This window comes from Hibiscus syriacus, unplaced genomic scaffold (assembly GCF_006381635.1).
Source record: "Hibiscus syriacus cultivar Baekdansim isolate YM2019G1 unplaced genomic scaffold, ASM638163v2 tig00109980_pilon, whole genome shotgun sequence".
Lineage (NCBI taxonomy): Eukaryota > Viridiplantae > Streptophyta > Magnoliopsida > Malvales > Malvaceae > Hibiscus > Hibiscus syriacus.
This window is the reverse complement of record NW_024062547.1, coordinates 441,931-460,058: the sequence shown is the minus strand read 5'-3', so window position 1 is coordinate 460,058 and position 18,128 is coordinate 441,931. Positions and strand designations below refer to the sequence as shown.

The following is an 18,128-nucleotide window of genomic DNA, read 5'->3' as shown; positions in this document are numbered from 1 at the left end:
CAACTAAAGTTGAACAACATGTTGTTGTTAAGTATCTCGATATAATATGGTCCAAGTTGCCTTATTTGAGATTTGATTAAATGTGTAGACTTGAAAGGAATTAGGATAAATCCTCTTTGTGATGTGTTTCAAGAGTCACATCAGAACAGATATTGCTCTCCTAATTAATCTCTGATGAATTGGGCATATCTACATCTACACTCTTCAAAGATGATAGATTCTCTCTTCAAAGATGATAGATTCTCTTTTCGAAGATGAAAGCTTTATCAGATTTTTACACAAGTCCAAGCAAAGAAAGTTGGTTTTATCCAAGATAAAATGGGCATCAAAGTCATAGTTCTGACTACGGAAAGAGTTCCATAAATGAAATATTTCTTCTGAGACTTTCATGAAGCAAAGAAAACACGAGGATATAAGTTGATCAAATGGTTCTTCAGAAATACAAGCTTGATAGCATAGGTTGCTACACTGATATCCAAAGGTAACCCTGGCAATAAATAATGAAGTGAAGGAAGACCAAGTTCACTACTTTGAAGTCAAATGAAGATTGCACAAACATTCATGTATTCATAAGAACATCATTTGCATAACAGAAAATGCATTACATTGCTACATTTAATTGCATTCAAACATAAGGTTTTACAGATTTTCATATGAAAAAGAAGATTCATGGTGAAAAATACCTTACAAGAAGAATGTATTCAAAACCTCAAATGCAGGAATCACGCAAACATCTGAAGAATAGATGGATGTAATCCACAAGAATGAACATTATCTTTATTTTGGGGCATGTTACCCAATCAACAATTTATTTTAATGAGAAAACGCTTTCCAAAGTTTCTCATTTAATCTTTTCTAAAATGAAATTGTTAAAAAGTAAAAAAAACGATTTCTATAGTTTTTTACTTAGTAAACTATTTCCAACATCCGTAAGCCCTGCAGTGCAGGATGTTTTCAAAAAGCCTTCGGGAGCTTTTTGATGTTTTCAAAACCCTCAGGGTTATCTGTAAGACCTACAGTGCATGATGTTTTCAAAAAGCCTTCGGGAGCTTTTTGATCTTAAAGCCTCAGGGTCATCTGTAAGACCTACAGTGCATGATGTTCTCAAAAAGCCTTCAGAAGCTTTTTGATCTTAAAGCCTCAGGGTCATCTGTAAGCCCTACAGTGCAAGATGATAAGACCTCAGGGCCATTCATAAGACCTCTGGGCAGAATGTTTTCAATATTTCCAGAAGAGTTCATAATGAGAAGAACTCATCTGAAGAGGAAGGAAAAGTTCATAATGAGAAGAACTTGTTCAACCTTTTGCTCAAATTCATCACCCGATGGATCAGCGTTGCCAGAGAAAGTTCATAATGAGAAGAATTTATCTGAAGAGGAATAAGAAGTTCATAATGAGAAGAGGTTGTTCAACCTTTTGCATGAATCTATCACAGAAGGAGATAGATCAACACCAACTTTTCCAAAGAAAGTTCATAATGAGAAGAACTTATCTGAAGAGGAAGATGAAGTTCATAATGAGAAGAACTTGTTCAACCTTTTGCTTGACTCCATTTCCAAAAAGAGATAGAGCAGCAGAGCTATTTCCAGGTGAAGTTCATAATGAGAAGAACTCATTTAAAGAAGGAAGAAGAAGTTCATAATGAGAAGAGCTTGTTCAACCTTTTGCTCAAATCCATCACTTGATGGATCAGCTTTTCCAGAGAAAGTTCATAATGAGAAGAGCTTGTTCAACCTTTTGCTCAAATCCATCACTTGATGGATCAGCTTTTCCAGAGAAAGTTCATAATGAGAAGAACTCATCTGAAGAAGGAAGAAGAAATTCATAATGAGAAGAATTTGTTCAACTTTTTGTTTGAATTCATCACTCGATGGATCAACTTTTCCAGAGAAAGTTCATAATGAGAAGAACTCATCTGAAGAAGCAAGAAGAAATTCATAATGAGAAGAATTTGTTCAACTTTTTGTTTGAATTCATCACTCGATGGATCAACTTTTCTAGAGAAAGTTCATAATGAGAAGAACTCATCTGAAGAATGAAGAAGAAATTCATAATGAGAAGAATTTGTTCAACTTTTTGTTTGAATTCATCACTCGATGGATCAACTTTTCCAGAGAAAGTTCATAATGAGAAGAACTCATCTGAAGAAGGAATAAGAAGTTCATAATGAGAAGAGCTTGTTCGACCTTTTGTATGACCCTATCACATAAAGAGATAGATTAGCATCAACATTTTCATAAATGTTCATAATGAGAAGAACTCATATGAAGAACAATGAACAGAACTTATTCGACCTTTACATGATTATATTACAGAAGGAGATGAGTTGTCATCCCCAGTGGAAAAGTTCATAATGAGAAGAGCTAATCCCAAAGAAGAATTATTTCAACATTCCCATCATAATCAAGTGAAGTCAAATGAAAAAAAAACTTATTATCTTTTCGTCTTTGCTTTATTCTTGTTAACACAAGAATAAGCAAAGAGGGGCAGCTGAAGATACTCATTTTTTTCATTTGAATATTATTTATATTATTATTATTATTATTATTATTATTATTATTTTATTAATAAATATTATTACAGGCCCAATCCAGACTGGACCGGCCCATTTACAAAAGACCCAACTGGCTCAAACCTCCCCTAAAACCCATTTAGGGTTTGATCTCAGCTTCAGCCGCCGCTCATCTCTCAGCCGTTGGATCAGATCTTGATCCAACAGTCCAAGGACCTCCAGATACAAACCCTAGGGTTATGATACCCTAGGGACCACGCGACCGCCGTTCGTCAACCTCTGCTACCACGCTGCCACGACTCCAACCGAAGGATCCAAAAGGCCTAGCCATAGCCGCACACGTTGCCTTCAACGGTGAGTCACCACTGGAAGTTCGGTGACTCACCAAGCTTCAATCTTTTACCCAGTCCGAAGAAGATACCGGCGAGGCTTATAAAAGCCGACCACCTGCAAACAAGAGAAGGACAGAGGGCAAGAACAGAGAACAAAAAAAAAGGAGACAGAGAGAGCACAGCAACCAAACCATCAAAAGAACGAAACAAAAAATTAAGAGAAGCCTTACCGAAGAAGATGCGACGCCGCCGGAGTTCATAGACCGCCGTAGAAGCAAAATACCGAAGGTATTTTCTTAGATCTAGGCAAATACGGGACGTTCTTAAGGAAATTACTTTTAAGGTAACCAAAGTTAGAACTAGACTCTTTAATCTTTGCAACAAACATCAGAGGAGTTGGTGGAGCAGGTGGTGGAGGGGTGGAGGAGTAGGTGGTGGAGGGGTGGAGGAGCAGGATAGCTTCTAAAGCCCGAAGAAATATTCCTTTATCAAGTACATGTATTCCCTGAGGCGTAGGTATTCCCCTCTGTTTCGAATGAATAGAGGTTTCAACGTTCACTTCTTACTAGCGGTCCTTCTGAAACTCTTGTTGTTCAGTTGCTCTCCTAGGCATTCCGGATTCAGACATTACTAAATGTAAACAAAGCAACATCCCACATATAAATACTATATCATATCAATTAATTTTGACATTCTAGTGGCATGTACTAACTTTTAACAATTAATGACTTCGGTTTAGACAGAGAATCAGCTAAACATGTAGTTCTGATACCAATAAATGTAACACTCTTAACTCACATACTACTCATACAGTCAAAGATTTCACATCAGTCATACAAACAAATATTATTCAAAAATGGAAAATATTTTATTTCTTTTAAAAGTTAACTAATATAATTAAAATATAATAAATAACTAGTCAATTTAATATTCATTTAAACTAAAATAAAATATGATTTAATAAATACTATTCATATATAATAAAAACTAACATATATAGATTAAATCAAAAAGTATTTCAGATATATTGAATCAGAGCATCAAAATATAAATATGTAATGCCAACTAAGAAATATCAAAAATATCAGAAGATGTCATACTAATTTGGTTGTTTGATCTGGATTTCAAAATATGGGATGTCTGACCTTGCTCCTTACTCCCTGTCAACTTCCCTTACATACGTGTAAAACAATCACACGCTAAGTTTTCTACTTAGTGAGGCACATAAAAAATAAATAAAACTTTTAACATATGGAACAAGTGAATCATATAAAAAAAATATTATCAAAATTAAACTTGTATAAATCTAATTGCGATCAATAAAATTATTTTCATATACTGGAAGTTATAAATTTAACTGTCAGTTCAAAACCTGTAAAAAAAATTACTTAAACAATCTGACAATCAACAATATTGTGTCATATCAATTTTGTACTACTCTATTTCAATTCGTATTGTTTTCCACTGTATCATCATGAGAATATATGGTACGCGAGTCACTAAAAGAGTGTGAGCGCTATTTGTAGTTTTATAATCAGTAACAGTAATTTACATGTACTGTAAAACATCACTGTACCAGTAATCCAATATGGATTTCACAATGTCACAACATCGTGAACCCACAGTGTACATATAGTACCAGTATCAGTAATCAGTGAATAGTAATTAATAATCACATGCTATAAAATAAAAAATATTAAAATATTGTATTTTTAAAAATACGATTTAAAAAGATTTTCTTTTCAGATCGACTGAGGTTGACTCATCGCAAGTCATCCTCGTATCATTTTATATAAAAAGTTAGTTGCAATCACATGTTGCCTCACTAGCTTTAATATTACGACCACTTCAATCTCGGTTTTTATCCTTTTTTTTAATTCACTTTAACCTTGCTTTCGGTCACTATCTAGACGTCAATCGATTTCCCGACATATACAATTTCAAACATATATTAGTATTTCAACTAATATACTAAACTCAAATTTGCATAATATTTTAGAAATGCTATCGACTTAAGTTCGATAAAAATTTTAGTCACCCACTCAAGAACTAACTTTAATTCTATCAAATCCTTGAAATATCATTTATCACAATAATTTCACTTAACTTTTCAACCATTCATTTTTAGTCACCATTCAAGCTTTCTTTAAAATTAAACTCAACATTTCACTACATTTAAATTAATTCTTTGGTGATCGCTTAATCCAAATCAACCATCACATTTAAACAATTTCACAATACTTTCAAAAAATACTTCAACATTGCCAAATTCTCATTTCATCATTAATCTTTCCAAAACTTGCAACTTGATCACTAAGATTTATTTAAATTCTAAATCAACCCAATACAACATTCCATGTTAATCTAGATGCTCCATTTCATCAATCCAACCATAATTTCCAGCATGGTACTCTAGTTTTCCAACAATTTCCTATTAATCCTTCACTTTTCAAACCATGCACAACAGTCCTTAAAACCCAACAAAGTTCCAATTTGATCCAAAAAAAAATCAATTTCCAAGCATCTAAGATCATTCTAAACCATCCACATATCAAACTGACAAATTTTTAATATCTCTCCATAATACCCCATCATAGCCAAAACTTTAAATTAAGTCCCTCCTAATCATTTCCAATCAATTTTTATACTTGTTATACTTCCATAACACTCCTAAAGTTAGATTACAACCTTATCTAAATCAAATTCAACTTTCTCTTCAACCACCATAAATACCCACTTCACCATTTAAGCATGAAATAATGAAATATCTATACCAATTTGTAGAGAATTAAGTGTAGAACATTTTCTTATTTCACACTCTAGTCCGAATTCTCACTAAAATGGATCAAAAATGAAAAAGAAAAACTTTGCTCACCTTGGCTATGGAGTAACAGCAGAATGGAGAAGATGAAAGGAGAATTCTTGAGTTTTCCATACAAATATCTCTTAATTTATCTTAAAAACCCAATTAAAAATTCATTTTAGCCTAAAAGTCAAAATTACCCTTAATGAATCCTAATTTTTACCACCATGCCATCCTTTTATCTCCATTTTAATATTGTTAAATAAATATAAAAATCTCATTTATCAATTTCCATCTTCACCCTTCCAATTTTCCAAAAATTCAATTTAGTCATTAAATTTAACTATCCCACTTTAACATGGAAATTCCTCCAAATTCCACTAATTCACATCAAATTATACTAACTAAAAATATCAATATAATTTTTCTAACCTCAAAAATTCTTTCCTTCAAATTTTGTAAGCTTCCGATTCAATCCGATTATCCGAATATTTTATTGGACTCTATCGCTTAATAAACTTTTATACCAACTTCAAATCAAAAATCTAAAACCCACTAAAATTATATTATTGGGTTGAACTACTCAATTACAGACCCAAAATATAACTTTTGAAAATTTATATTTTAATCCTTGGACTTTTACAAATTTACACTTTGATCCCCATACTTTTGAAATTTACTTTTTAATTACCAGTCCAAAATTTTGAATATTACAAACTATGTTAAGTACGACTTTGTGTGATGTGATCTTTGAAGATTATGAATGTTATATTGTCAAAATTGTAAGAATGTGACCAAGCATCAATCCATGACTAACAAGGTGAGTTTGGCATGAGATCATGCATACTACAAGATAAAATGTTGATTGATATTCAATCGATAAGTATGCTTAATGATCTTAATGAATCAAATGTGATCGTTGTACGTTTGAAGCATGTTTTGATATGGATCAAAATAGTTGGGTGATATATGATGATTTATGATTATTATGTTGGGTCTAAGATAAGTTCAAAAGAAGGTTTTTACCATTTGGTGCTTTTTTTATCAGTACTATACATATGGTATCTTACCAAATTAGTAGGAAGTATCCAACTATGAGAGTATCTAAATGGTATTGTGGAAGTAGGAAAAGTGGAGAGTGATTTTAAAGATAATGAGAATGGCGTTTATAAGGTTGGATTTGACTGGGATAAATGGATCATTCAGATTCATGAGTTCATACTCGAGCATGCTTTAATTTGGATTGTTTTAGGTAGGCATGTGTTTGTTTGAGTTTGGGCCTAATCGGCTTAAGTTTAGGTTACCCATATCAAAATTGTTGCTGACATACCTCTTTGTATTCCCACTTCAATCAAAACATGTTACATGTCACACTAGGTGGAAGATATAACTCATGTTCTCCATCGATGCCCGCTTGCTTTTGATATTTGACGTAGATTGTTAGATGATGATAAACTCTGGTCTTTTATGCACATGTCACATGATGAATGGCTCCCTAACTAATGTGAAAGGACAAAGAAATTTTCTGGTTAATGCAAGGCACTGTGGATTGTTATTTCTCATCACTTGCTAGAAAACCTAGAAGCGCTGCTGTCGTGTGTTGCTTCAGATTAACTATGCCGAGTGGGAAGATTTATTGGTTCAAAGTGTGCGGTTCAAGAATGGATAAAAGGAACCGAGGATTCCCGGCCAAGAGATTAAAGACACAGTTCGAGTTATGAAGTTTCAAAAGAATTTATTGTTGCATATTTTGATAGTGATATTGAAGACATGCAAAAGGAGATTTGTTGCAATGAGTTTTTAATTGCAGTGGAAAATTCTCAATTGATCTAATAGTACTTCAACGGATATTACGTAAGAATTTAAGTTGATGAAAACTTAACAATGGAGTTTCAATGAATATTTTAACTTACGTAAGAATTGAAATTGTTGAAGATTCGAAGATAAAATTTTTAATGGAATTTGTGTCAAGGGAAAGATTGTTGGATATAACTCAAATTCTAATTGGTATTTAAGTTGGATTTTTTTTGAAATTTTAGTGGTTGAAGATTAGTTGGTAATTCAGTTTATTTAATAAGTAAATGCTTATTTTGGACAAGAAATCTTATGGAATTAGGTTTCTTGTGACCAAGTATTTGATTCTATAAATAGAGAGTATGTCTCGACCTTTAGAATTATGAGAGAATTATTTTGGAGAGATGTAGTCTTTTTGTAGTCTCTGCAACTTTGAGAAGTTTATATTGCACAGATAGTTTTGTAGGGATATTGAGGTAGTGATTTGGTATACTCTAGGTTTCGGTATAGATATTGAATTTTAAGGTACATGTAATAATGTATTTGTACTTTTGTGATCTCTATATATGATTAATATTCTTCTCATTTGTGGAGGTGGACAAGATTGGACCACATTAAATTTCATCTCTTGAGCATATCTTATTTTATATTAATATCGTTTTTATTTTATTTTTTTACTCCAAAATTCTTAATCGTTTCAATTTAAGTTTTCTCTAAAATAAAAAGGTAAAATATAGTTTTTGGTATTAACTTTAGGTTTGATACATATTAAGAGCTATCTTAAACAGGTGGTCAAACGTTAATTAATGCTAAAGATTTTCTCCTTTCACATATGGTATCCTTTTAATAGAAATCTACAAATAAAGTATGAATCATTTTTATTGACCAGCAAATTATCCATCCTTTGTTCTTACCAAAAATAAATAGCTCTTTTGTATAATAATCCCCATTCCAAAAACCATTATTGTTTATTACATTATCCACTTGAAATCTGAAGTTAAAGCTTCAATGGCCAGTAAAGCAATTTTCACTTTTTGCCTTCCTGGTAGTTATTTCAGGTAGATTTGTGGCATCTGATTTAACCTTCAACTTCGACAACGAATGCTCATACTCGGTGTGGCTATCGTCCAATCCTTCTATCGGCGATGACGATTCAGAGAGAGCACCGGGCACATTGGAAATATTCTCAATGCCGGATCCTTAGACCGGTAGCCTTTGGTTACAGACGAGGTGCTTGTGGGATTATTTCATGGTAAACTTCACTTGCAATACCGGGGACTGCAGGTCTAACTCAGAGGATTGTCAATCTCCACCAGCGAAACCACCGGTGATATTCCTCAATTACCGTGCCCCCTAGTCGCCTGCACTAGGAATATAATAGATGTATGTCCTTCATCCTTGGCGGATATAAACAAAAAAGGAGTGTATGTGGGATGCAATGGTCCATGCGTTGCATTGAAAGATCCTAAATCACAGGAAGCTTCGCAGGACAGGGTTGCCAGCCTAATGAATGCTCGGAAAACTTCAAGCAGCTTTGTCCATTGGCACATACATATCCGGGAGACACCACCGATCCCCCAATCTACAAATGTAGTGGGGCAACTGCTTACAATATTACATTCTGTCCTTCGTAAGGTTCTGCCATCTTTGTCATTGTAATAAAATCTTGTTTTTGTACTAGGAAGTTTCCGAAACTGTTTATTTTTATCAGTATTATAAGATAATATATATCAAATTTTCTAAACCATCAATAATATCACAGTTATTTAAATACTGATTTACTCTCTTTTAATCACTTCTGAAACTGTTAAAGCATTGGGTAAGAAAAGAGAAAAAATAAAGGCACCAAAGGTGGACCATTTCAGTCGAAATCCTCACGTAATTACTGGTAAAGGATTGACTTCAAGACTCTACAGATCAGATAATTCAATGCCCTTTTTCTCTTTTTAAATCTAGGGTTCCTCTTGGAAACCATTTCCCCTTTATTTCTCTAACATACGGGTTAATTGTCAACACCAATGGCAAAGAAGAAGCAAAAGATTAAGGAATTGAATCAATTTGATGATGTTCCGAGGTTTACTAAGCTGCCCAGAAAAGCTGAACCTATGGATAAACGCTCTTCTTCTTCTTCTTCTTCTTCTTCTTCTTCTTCTTCTTCTTCACCTGCTTCCTCATCAGCTCCAGGTATTTCAATTCCTCTCTCTTACGCGTATTCTACTAGTTTTTCTTCTTTTTGGTGTAATTGGGTATCTTTATATGTTGCTGGAAAAAGAAGAACAATCAGTCTTGCTTACAGAGAGAATTGTTCCTTAAAGCTGCAAATGACTCCAAATCGATATGTTGGATGCTATTTCAGGAGAAATGTTGAAGGCTGCAGATTTTAGTGCATCCATATTCCATCATGAATAATTCTGTATTGCATCATGTTCTTAATTTATATGGATAATTATGTGTAACTTAATAGGAACATAATTTGTGAAGTTCTGAAGTTCTTTTTAAGCGCGTTGTATGTTGTTATTCATTTATTCTGTTATCACTTTCTTTGAATCTCTGGTACCAATATAGAGAGATTGTTATGTGTTATCAATAAAGGAAAGCATTTTGGTGAACTATACCTTAAATCTTGGCAATATTTTGCACAGGTTCCTTACAAGAATGCCCCTATGATAGAGATGAAGCTTACAGTGCGACCTTAACTAATTTTGATGATAAAAAGGATGGAAGGAAAAAATTGCAGAGCTCGGTTAGTTGCAGCAAATTCTGTGATAAAAGACCAGAATCCATGTTGAATTTCTATGAATTTTGGACGCTAGAAGCTGAACCAGTTGCTCTGGATAAAGCTAGTGATCCATGCAGTGGCAGAGTCAGCCAGTATGTATAATGCTATGTCCAGTTTTCATAAGGTTGTGCACTTATGTTATATACATTGTTTACTCAAGAACTTTCTTGATCTTTCTTTTTTCCATTGAAATAGGAAAGTTGTGGAACAAAACGGTGATGTGAAGAAGCTGCAAGTTAGAGGAAGCAATGGTGTTTGCATTACTCCGGGAAATGCTGTATGGGCCAAAACAGCTTGCAAAGTGTGGTGGCCTGCTGAAGTAGGATACTGTTACTTTCATGTTGTTTCAAAATAATTGATTTTGGTTGTCTTTCATTTCTGTTGATTTTTTTTTGCTTTCTGGCTGTCAATCTGCATGTATTTCACTGATAATCCTCTCTCCTTTTGACTATCAGATAGTCATATAACATCAAGTCAGCTATGTTCTATACCTAGAAAATAAAAGAATTTTGTTGGAATCGTGTAGGTATTTCATTCAATCCTATTCCTAATTTTCCGCAGACCGTGTTGAAATTCTTGCGCCCAATGCCAGTGGCATTCGATATAGAAGCTAAAGGTTTGATTAACTATGAAAGAAACTTTGTATATGGAAAAAGTAAAGCAGGTTTAGTCTTTTAAAGGTTCAACCAATAACGAACATTTCTAGCCTAAGAAAACTTACTTTAATCCGTTTTATGGTTTCCCTTTTGACTTGAAACTTCTTGTTCTCTTCCAAAATGAGCTTATTAGAGGAGGATTATTAACTCTTTCAGCACAGAACAAGTTTTCATTCCCTTCAGAAATGTTCTTGAAAAGATATTGACATTTACAGATCATCGGCGAAGGGTCCATTTTTGCTGATTCAAGAATCCAACAAACTGAGGAACGTGTTCTAGTTAAGTTTTACGGGAAACAGAACAGGTATAGTTTCCTTTCGTAAGCTAATCAAGCTGTTGTCTTATAACTCCGAAAATTTTGTTCTTCTACTTGATTATGATCTTAATATTAGCTAATTCTTTTCAGTTTGTGGGTTAATTCAGAAAGAGATCTTTCAATGCTTGAGGATGTAAGTACAAACTTTTTTCTAGCAATGCTAAAATAATCAAGATTGATTATCGATATAGTCTATACATGTTATCGCACCTTAAAACTTTCTATAGAAAGAGTTTGCTTCTGTTCCTTCTTTTATTTTGTTCGTTCTTTCCACTTTGTGATATTCATTTGAAGTAGGCTTTGAAGGGGAATCCCTCCTCTCCTTTGTCTGTGCAATGTGGATGGGAGTTTTTTGCTGGTTTTGCTGGTTGCAACTGAAAATGATTACAGAAAATGATGGTTTTATGATATAAATCTACGGGAACTTAAAGTTATCTTTAATCAAGTATTTTTTTCAGCATATCAAAACATAGGTTGTATGATGTCTACTTTTAACTATTTCCCCCTTTTTGCCAGTACTTTGAAGAAAGGAGCTGCAATTCAATGGAAAATTTCCAAGATGCTTTGAAACAAGTACTTGATGATTTCCATGAAATGTGCCATTTCTTTCCATTACTTAATTTTTTCTGCAACTTAATTCCTGCCTAATTGCAGGCAATAGTACAGAGGAAGAAACATATAAAATCGTGTAGGCAGTTGCCTGGAAGCCTTTATTCTTTCACTCAATCTGCTCAGCAAGACCAAAAATCTGGTATGTGTTGCATTTATCTTTGTGTTACACTTTTAACCTTCTTACATACTTGAAAAACAGAAAAGAAATAAGTTGGACTGAGGAAGACACATAATTCGAAAGTTGAGGATAGATAGTTCATCAATGCTTCATTCTCATTATCTCCTATACTTATTGTAGATCAACCTCTTCGTGTCTTCTAAATCTGAATCATACTTATTTTTTGATGAATACTCTCTAGTTCTAAGTTAGTTGCAGCTGTAAGTTATTTGTTTAGTTGCGTTGGCATTAAGCACTTAGGCTGTCCAATTCTTGTTGTACCACGCTATTCTTCAATTATAGCTAGAAACTTGATAGCATCTGTGGTTTGGGCTGCAGCCCTCATTACTTTTATGTTTAGAAGATCTCCTGTTAAGTGCTTATGGCGTTTGCTGTAACCAGTTCTTATGAAGCTGCAAAGATTCACCCTAATATGTTCTCACCTTCCTCGACAGTAAATATTGATTACGTTTTATTGCCTTCTTATCACTCTGAGATTTCTTTAGTTTCTTGAAAGAGACATTTTCTTTATGCATTCAGGTTATACTTAAGCCTTTTACGCTTTTGAATTCCATTGATTTTACTTGAGAGAGAACACTTTTCAGTCTTTCAGCCGTTGCTTTATCTTGAGCAGGTAAACGTGCTTCATCTATAGCAAGCAAAACTGGTAGTAGTTCAGTGAAACAAGTAGGTAATAAGAAGGAAGACAAGTCAACGATTCGACCTAATGTGAGTCGCCACTCAAATTCTTAGCCAACTTACCTTGAACTACTGCTAATGGTTTGATAACATGGTTTTTGTAGGGTACTAGAGCTCCATTGAAATCTGGTGAAGGAACTCGCCGATTAAAGATAATGCGGCATCTCGGTCTCACAGCTCCGGTAGGATCTCCCTTCTAATCGAGCACTCATTTAACACTTTCCCACAAAAAGAATGTAAAAGTTTCCAATTTTTAGATCATATCACTACCATGAGAAGTCCTTTTTTTAGTATTTAGTTTTGTTAGGTCCATTATTTGTTGTTGATGAATGTATTTGATAATGCATAGGAAACTTTTACCATATTGAAAAAGAAAATTTGTGACACTTTAATTGTTTTAATTTGTTTGATATTACTTGTGAAAAAAATTAATAAGAAAGTGTCAATGCAGATGGGAAGTTAGTTTGTTAATATCAACTAAGATTTTGTAGAGGAAAATTTATTCCTATGCATGGTTGAGTGTTTTGGTGTATGATCTAAAGTTTAAGGCTATTTTTTTTTTGAATAATCTGGAGGGATTATAAGATAGTATTTGTTCAGAATTTTTTTTAACTATTCACAATACACACACATCCTGCAGACGCAGTTGCTCGAACCTAGGATCTATAGGGAGAAAAACACATTTTATTTAACCACTAAGGCCACTTGATGGATACAATTCTTTGAATAAGGCTCGATGCTGGAATATTTCTCTGATAAATCTCCTCGTTACTATTTAATCTAGTTTCATGCGAATGAAAACATTCGAACGCTGAGTTCGACAAATTTAGTAACACACAACTACACTATGATGATTCATGCAGTTAATTATATAAACATGTGATAAAAGTAAAGACACGGATTTATGGTAAAACGGACTTAGATCATCTAAGCATACATCACATAATAACAACATATCATGCATCATTACTATCAGGAATATTACACAGCACAACATAAAAGTAGATGGATCATAGGATCTAGACCACGTAACATTAGACCAATAATCAATGCAATGCCCAGTCCACATAGCATTAGGCATTAGATCAGAACATTATTTGGTCTACATAGCCTCAAACATTAGAGAGGTATGGTTTCCGGACCACATGGTCTCAAACACCCTCATACGACTTTTCACATAGTGCTAACTCGGTCCACGTAGTATTAAGTAAAATCACAAATATCCGATCACTTACCTTACACCATACATAGTTGGATATCAAATAAGGCTATGTAGCTACAACAAGAATCTCCGTGAAATATGATTAACCCTCGATCATACTCTCATACAAGAAATCTTCCGGCAAGTATCCTCTATCGGGCAGTCTTCTGCAATGGAGTCCTCCACACTATGATAATCATGAGCTTATTAGTTTTGAACAATTTCTAATTGATTAACCATAAGTATAATGTCTCTTGGGTTAATGAAACATATCTATACTTATTGCTCATTTCTTATATTAGATCAATAGTAGACTATTGAGCTTGTAAAGCTCAACTTTCGGATGTTTCGGTTTGCAAGTTAGTAAATCATAATTGCTCGTGGAACTCCGATACTGTAGGATTTACAACATCTATATCATAGTACAATATACGAGTAATTTAGTGGACATGTATATCTATAGAACCTGTGTGTTTCGTATGTAACTTTATTTATATTTTGAACTTATTTTGATTTATAATATGTATAACGAAACTCTGATATTCGTAAGAATATTTATGATTTTTATGGACATTAATGTTTTGGTATTAAACAATGATTTATTATATTTTAACTATGAGAAAGGAGAAATTTTAAAATAACGATCGTTTTAGTGATCCAATATAACACACTAGTCCTATTTTGTAATTGACCGACTTTAGAATGTTAAAGTTACTTTTATATATTTTTTAATCACTAAGTTTTAAAAAATGCCATTATAATTTAATTATTTTAGAAACAATAGTTAAAATTTGTACATATAATAATTTTGAACATAACTTTATTTATATTTTAGCGTTTACATATAATAATTTTGTACATAACACAAATAACAAAACTTGTTTAATAATTAATAAGTAAAACGAAAAGAAAATAACAAGATGAGGATTTTATTAGTAATCAAGATTCATGACATTAATTTGTATATTCAAAATTTATGAGAAATAAATAGCTGAAGCACTTCAAGGGCAGAAAGTTATTAGATAATTAGCTCCACCGCTGCATGTAAATGTACTACTCTTATCATCAAAAGCGTAACTATAAGCCAGAGGGCATTGTCCCTTAAAGAACTTTGAATACATTGTCGGAACGCACTTATCCGGCGAGCTATAAGCGCCGGTGCAGCAATATTGCGGTTGATTAAAGGCCAAACACGCACTCTTGCACGCCACAACACTACCGTCCGATCCCTTAACCTGCAATTCCGGGAGACAAACTGCATTCACATTTGCAGGGCAACTCGTGGTCTTGCAACCTGCTGATCCACCTTGTGGGGTGATCGAAAGAGGCAAGTTAAGCCGTCGACGAGGCTGACATCGTAAAAATCTTGCCCGCCGTTCGCCGCGAGGGTTAATTCTATCAGCGACGCTGGTGGGATTCCACCAGCGCCGTTGCAAGTAATCTGACCGGATCCACAGTCCGCGGTGGTGCACTGGAACTTACCGGCTGTTTCTCCGCATTGAGTTCGACCCCAAAAGCGACCGGACCATGGGGCCGGAACGTTTAAGGTTGATGAAGCTTTCGTGGCTAACTCGAAACCGGTCGAGGATAATTGAGCACCACCACCGCCTGTTAGAGTTCCTGGCCAAACTGTATAAGGGCAGTTGTTTGTAAATGTAAATGTAGCTGAATGAACCCTGCCGCAACAACAACAACAAAATAATACTCATCAGCAGGAACAAGTGCATAATTTTATTCTGAAAGACGAATTTATAAAATTTTAAAGGCAGGTGTATTTTAGTAAAACGACGGCCTTTAACCCTTTGGTCCATCCGAAATTGAAAACACATGAAAAGAAGTGAAGTTATTTACCATAGAAGAAGAAAATGGCCAGGGAAATTGAGAAGATAGCTTGAGCTTCCATTACAATTTTTTGGGTTTTTGTTTTTGTTTTGGCTTTAAAGTTGTTTTTTGATTATTCCATTGGAGAACAAATGGTGGTTTATATAGGCCTAAATTGGATCTAAAATTAAATGACTGCTAATTATATTTAATTTGCATCCCCATATCAGTATTGACTATTGAACAATGATGTATTACCTTTTCAGTTAATGTCCCTCCAAACACAATAAATATTAACAGCTAATTTATTTAGATTTGCATGTTGGATTTCCTTATTTATTAAGGGCAGTTAATTAAGGATAACAATAATTTATTGGTTCATTAAGATATTAAATTTTTAAACAATATTTTAGATTTGAATTTTGATAGTGTGAATGAAATAAATTGGATTAAGATATTGCTTTGTTGAGTTACTCAACTATTAAAGTTAAAACATGATCCTCCGGGAGTTGCTTTATTTAGTCGCTTAACTATTAAAAGTTATAAAATGATTACTCAACTATTCATTATATTTCAAACTCGTCTTTTTTCTGTTAAAAAAAATTGTAGTCTGAGTTAAATGTTAACATGATGACTAAGATTGATAGTCGTTTTAGATTATGAGATCATATTTTATCACATTTCAGTCAGTGATTAACATCCAACTCATACTGCCATCAATTTTTAACAAAACACAATGAGTTTGGAACATAATGAATAGTCAGTGATCGTTTTGTAACTTTTAATAGTCGAGGGACTCGACAAAATAACTTTGTATAGTCAGAAGATCATTTTATAACTTTTAATAGTCGGCAGACTCAATAAAGCATTATTCTATAGTTAGGTGACCATTTGTGTACTTTCCCCAAAAAAAATGAGTAATGCTTAACCTTTTATAGAACAGCATGCTAATAATTCAATATGGAATTATATATTTGGTAAATTACTCATGGGGTTACTAAGTTTAAGTACATTTCTATATTTTCATTGGTGTTTGAAAAATCAAATCATGATCATTGATATTATCAATTGATCATAAAACAGTCATTTAAACTTTTTTATCAGTGTGAAGTGATGACAATGTAGTATATGTACTTCATAATCTTTCTTAGTCATGACAATACATACACTACTAATGAACTATTAAAACAATTACTAAAATTAAAATTGATGATTATTCTCGAACTATTACTACTTTGAAAGAAAAATCAAAGACTTAAAGAATTTTTAAGAGATTTCATAGTGTGACCGAGGCTCAATTTAAGAGTAAAATACAAATCCTTCAAACGAATAGTGGGAGAATACTTTATCAAAACTCTTGAGTCTTACCTTCACGAAAAAGAGAGTTCACATTACCTTTTTTGTTGATTTACCCAGCAAAATGGAATAACTAAACAAAAAATAAATATTTTAAAATTTAACTCGATCTTTATCATTCTCTACCAATGTTCCAGAATATTTTTGGACAAATGTCATTCTTACTACTATTTAATTTATCAATAGGATGTCTACCACGCCTTTAAACCTTAATATCCCAAGGAACGTCTTTCTAAATAATTTCTCTTATTTTAAACCAATTTCTATAACTCTTCCATTAGAAGTCTTTGGTTATGTTCATATTAATCAACGGTTAAGATTGAAACAAGGTCTTAAATCTACATAATGTTTTTTTGGATTATTCTTCATATATGAAAGGCCACAAATGTTACTCTCCTACCACCGACAGTTCTTATGTCTCCATGATGTTTCCTTTTTCAAAAACAACCCTTACTATCATAAAACTGAAATTCAAGGGAAGGCGTAACAAAATTTTAATTTCTTAATAATGTTCAACATCTTCCTTCATTGATGCTATATCACATGTTGCACCTTCACTCGAATCAGCATTGCAACTTCTTTCACCTATTGTATCTGAACCAATACTTATATTACAACCAAGGTTCAATCTACTTAAAAATCCAAAACCCACTTTTAAGAAATAAAAAAAAAAAGAACCCAGTGTCAACAAAAAGAGGGAAAAACTCATTTCTAAAACAATTTTACAACCTAAAATTTTTTCTAGAACTTGACCTTAGTCCAACTTCTCCTTAGAGTTTGGAAGGTAACGAACAACTTAGTAAGGAATTATTTCTATATGAAAATTTTGTTTCTTTTATTGATACTACTGATATGTCTATTGCTCAAAGAAAATGTGAGAGAAAATATACAAACCATCCAATCAACGGTTTCCTGCATATGAAAACTTGAAACCTCTTTATGAGCATCTACTAAAAAGATGGGTAGTGTTTGCATTCCTAAAACAATGGAAGAAGCTACAAAAGATCCTAGGTGGAGAAAAGCCGTCACGAAAGAGATCGATACACTCTAAAGTAACAAGACATCGACCATAACTGAGTTATCATATGAA

The 18,128-nt window shown here is 33.3% G+C and overlaps 2 protein-coding genes and 1 pseudogene across 2 annotated transcripts; 2 read left to right on the top strand and 1 right to left on the bottom strand.

The window, feature by feature from the left end:
• Positions 1 to 8,449: 8,449 nt before the first annotated feature.
• Positions 8,450 to 9,107, top strand: LOC120211682 (annotated as a pseudogene).
• Positions 9,108 to 9,395: 288 nt separating this feature from the next.
• LOC120211696 (suppressor protein SRP40-like) lies at positions 9,396 to 13,057 on the top strand. The gene is made up of 9 exons (XM_039210188.1): positions 9,396 to 9,625; positions 10,084 to 10,312; positions 10,416 to 10,539; positions 11,092 to 11,180; positions 11,283 to 11,325; positions 11,709 to 11,765; positions 11,847 to 11,943; positions 12,596 to 12,690; positions 12,765 to 13,057. Exons 1-9 carry the CDS (start codon positions 9,460 to 9,462, stop codon positions 12,858 to 12,860), a joined length of 996 nt encoding a protein of 331 aa, XP_039066119.1. The 5' UTR covers positions 9,396 to 9,459; the 3' UTR covers positions 12,861 to 13,057.
• A 1,784-nt stretch (positions 13,058 to 14,841) lies between these two features.
• On the bottom strand, positions 14,842 to 17,985 carry LOC120211671 (thaumatin-like protein 1). Its single transcript, XM_039210168.1, is given in 3 exon segments — positions 14,842 to 15,197; positions 15,200 to 15,537; positions 17,933 to 17,985. Coding segments are annotated over 3 exon segments (726 nt in total). The 3' UTR covers positions 14,842 to 14,862.
• Between the last annotated feature and the right edge of the window lie 143 nt (positions 17,986 to 18,128).

Bases quoted from the DNA above. Each gene is read 5' to 3' on its own strand.
- LOC120211696 (XM_039210188.1), top strand. From the start codon at position 9,460: ATGGCAAAGAAGAAGCAAAAGATTAAGGAATTGAATCAATTTGATGAT. The intron at 11,766-11,846 runs GTACTTGATGAT...GCCTAATTGCAG, and splicing joins TCCAAGATGCTTTGAAACAA to GCAATAGTACAGAGGAAGAA. The intron at 11,944-12,595 runs GTATGTGTTGCA...TATCTTGAGCAG, and splicing joins TCAGCAAGACCAAAAATCTG to GTAAACGTGCTTCATCTATA.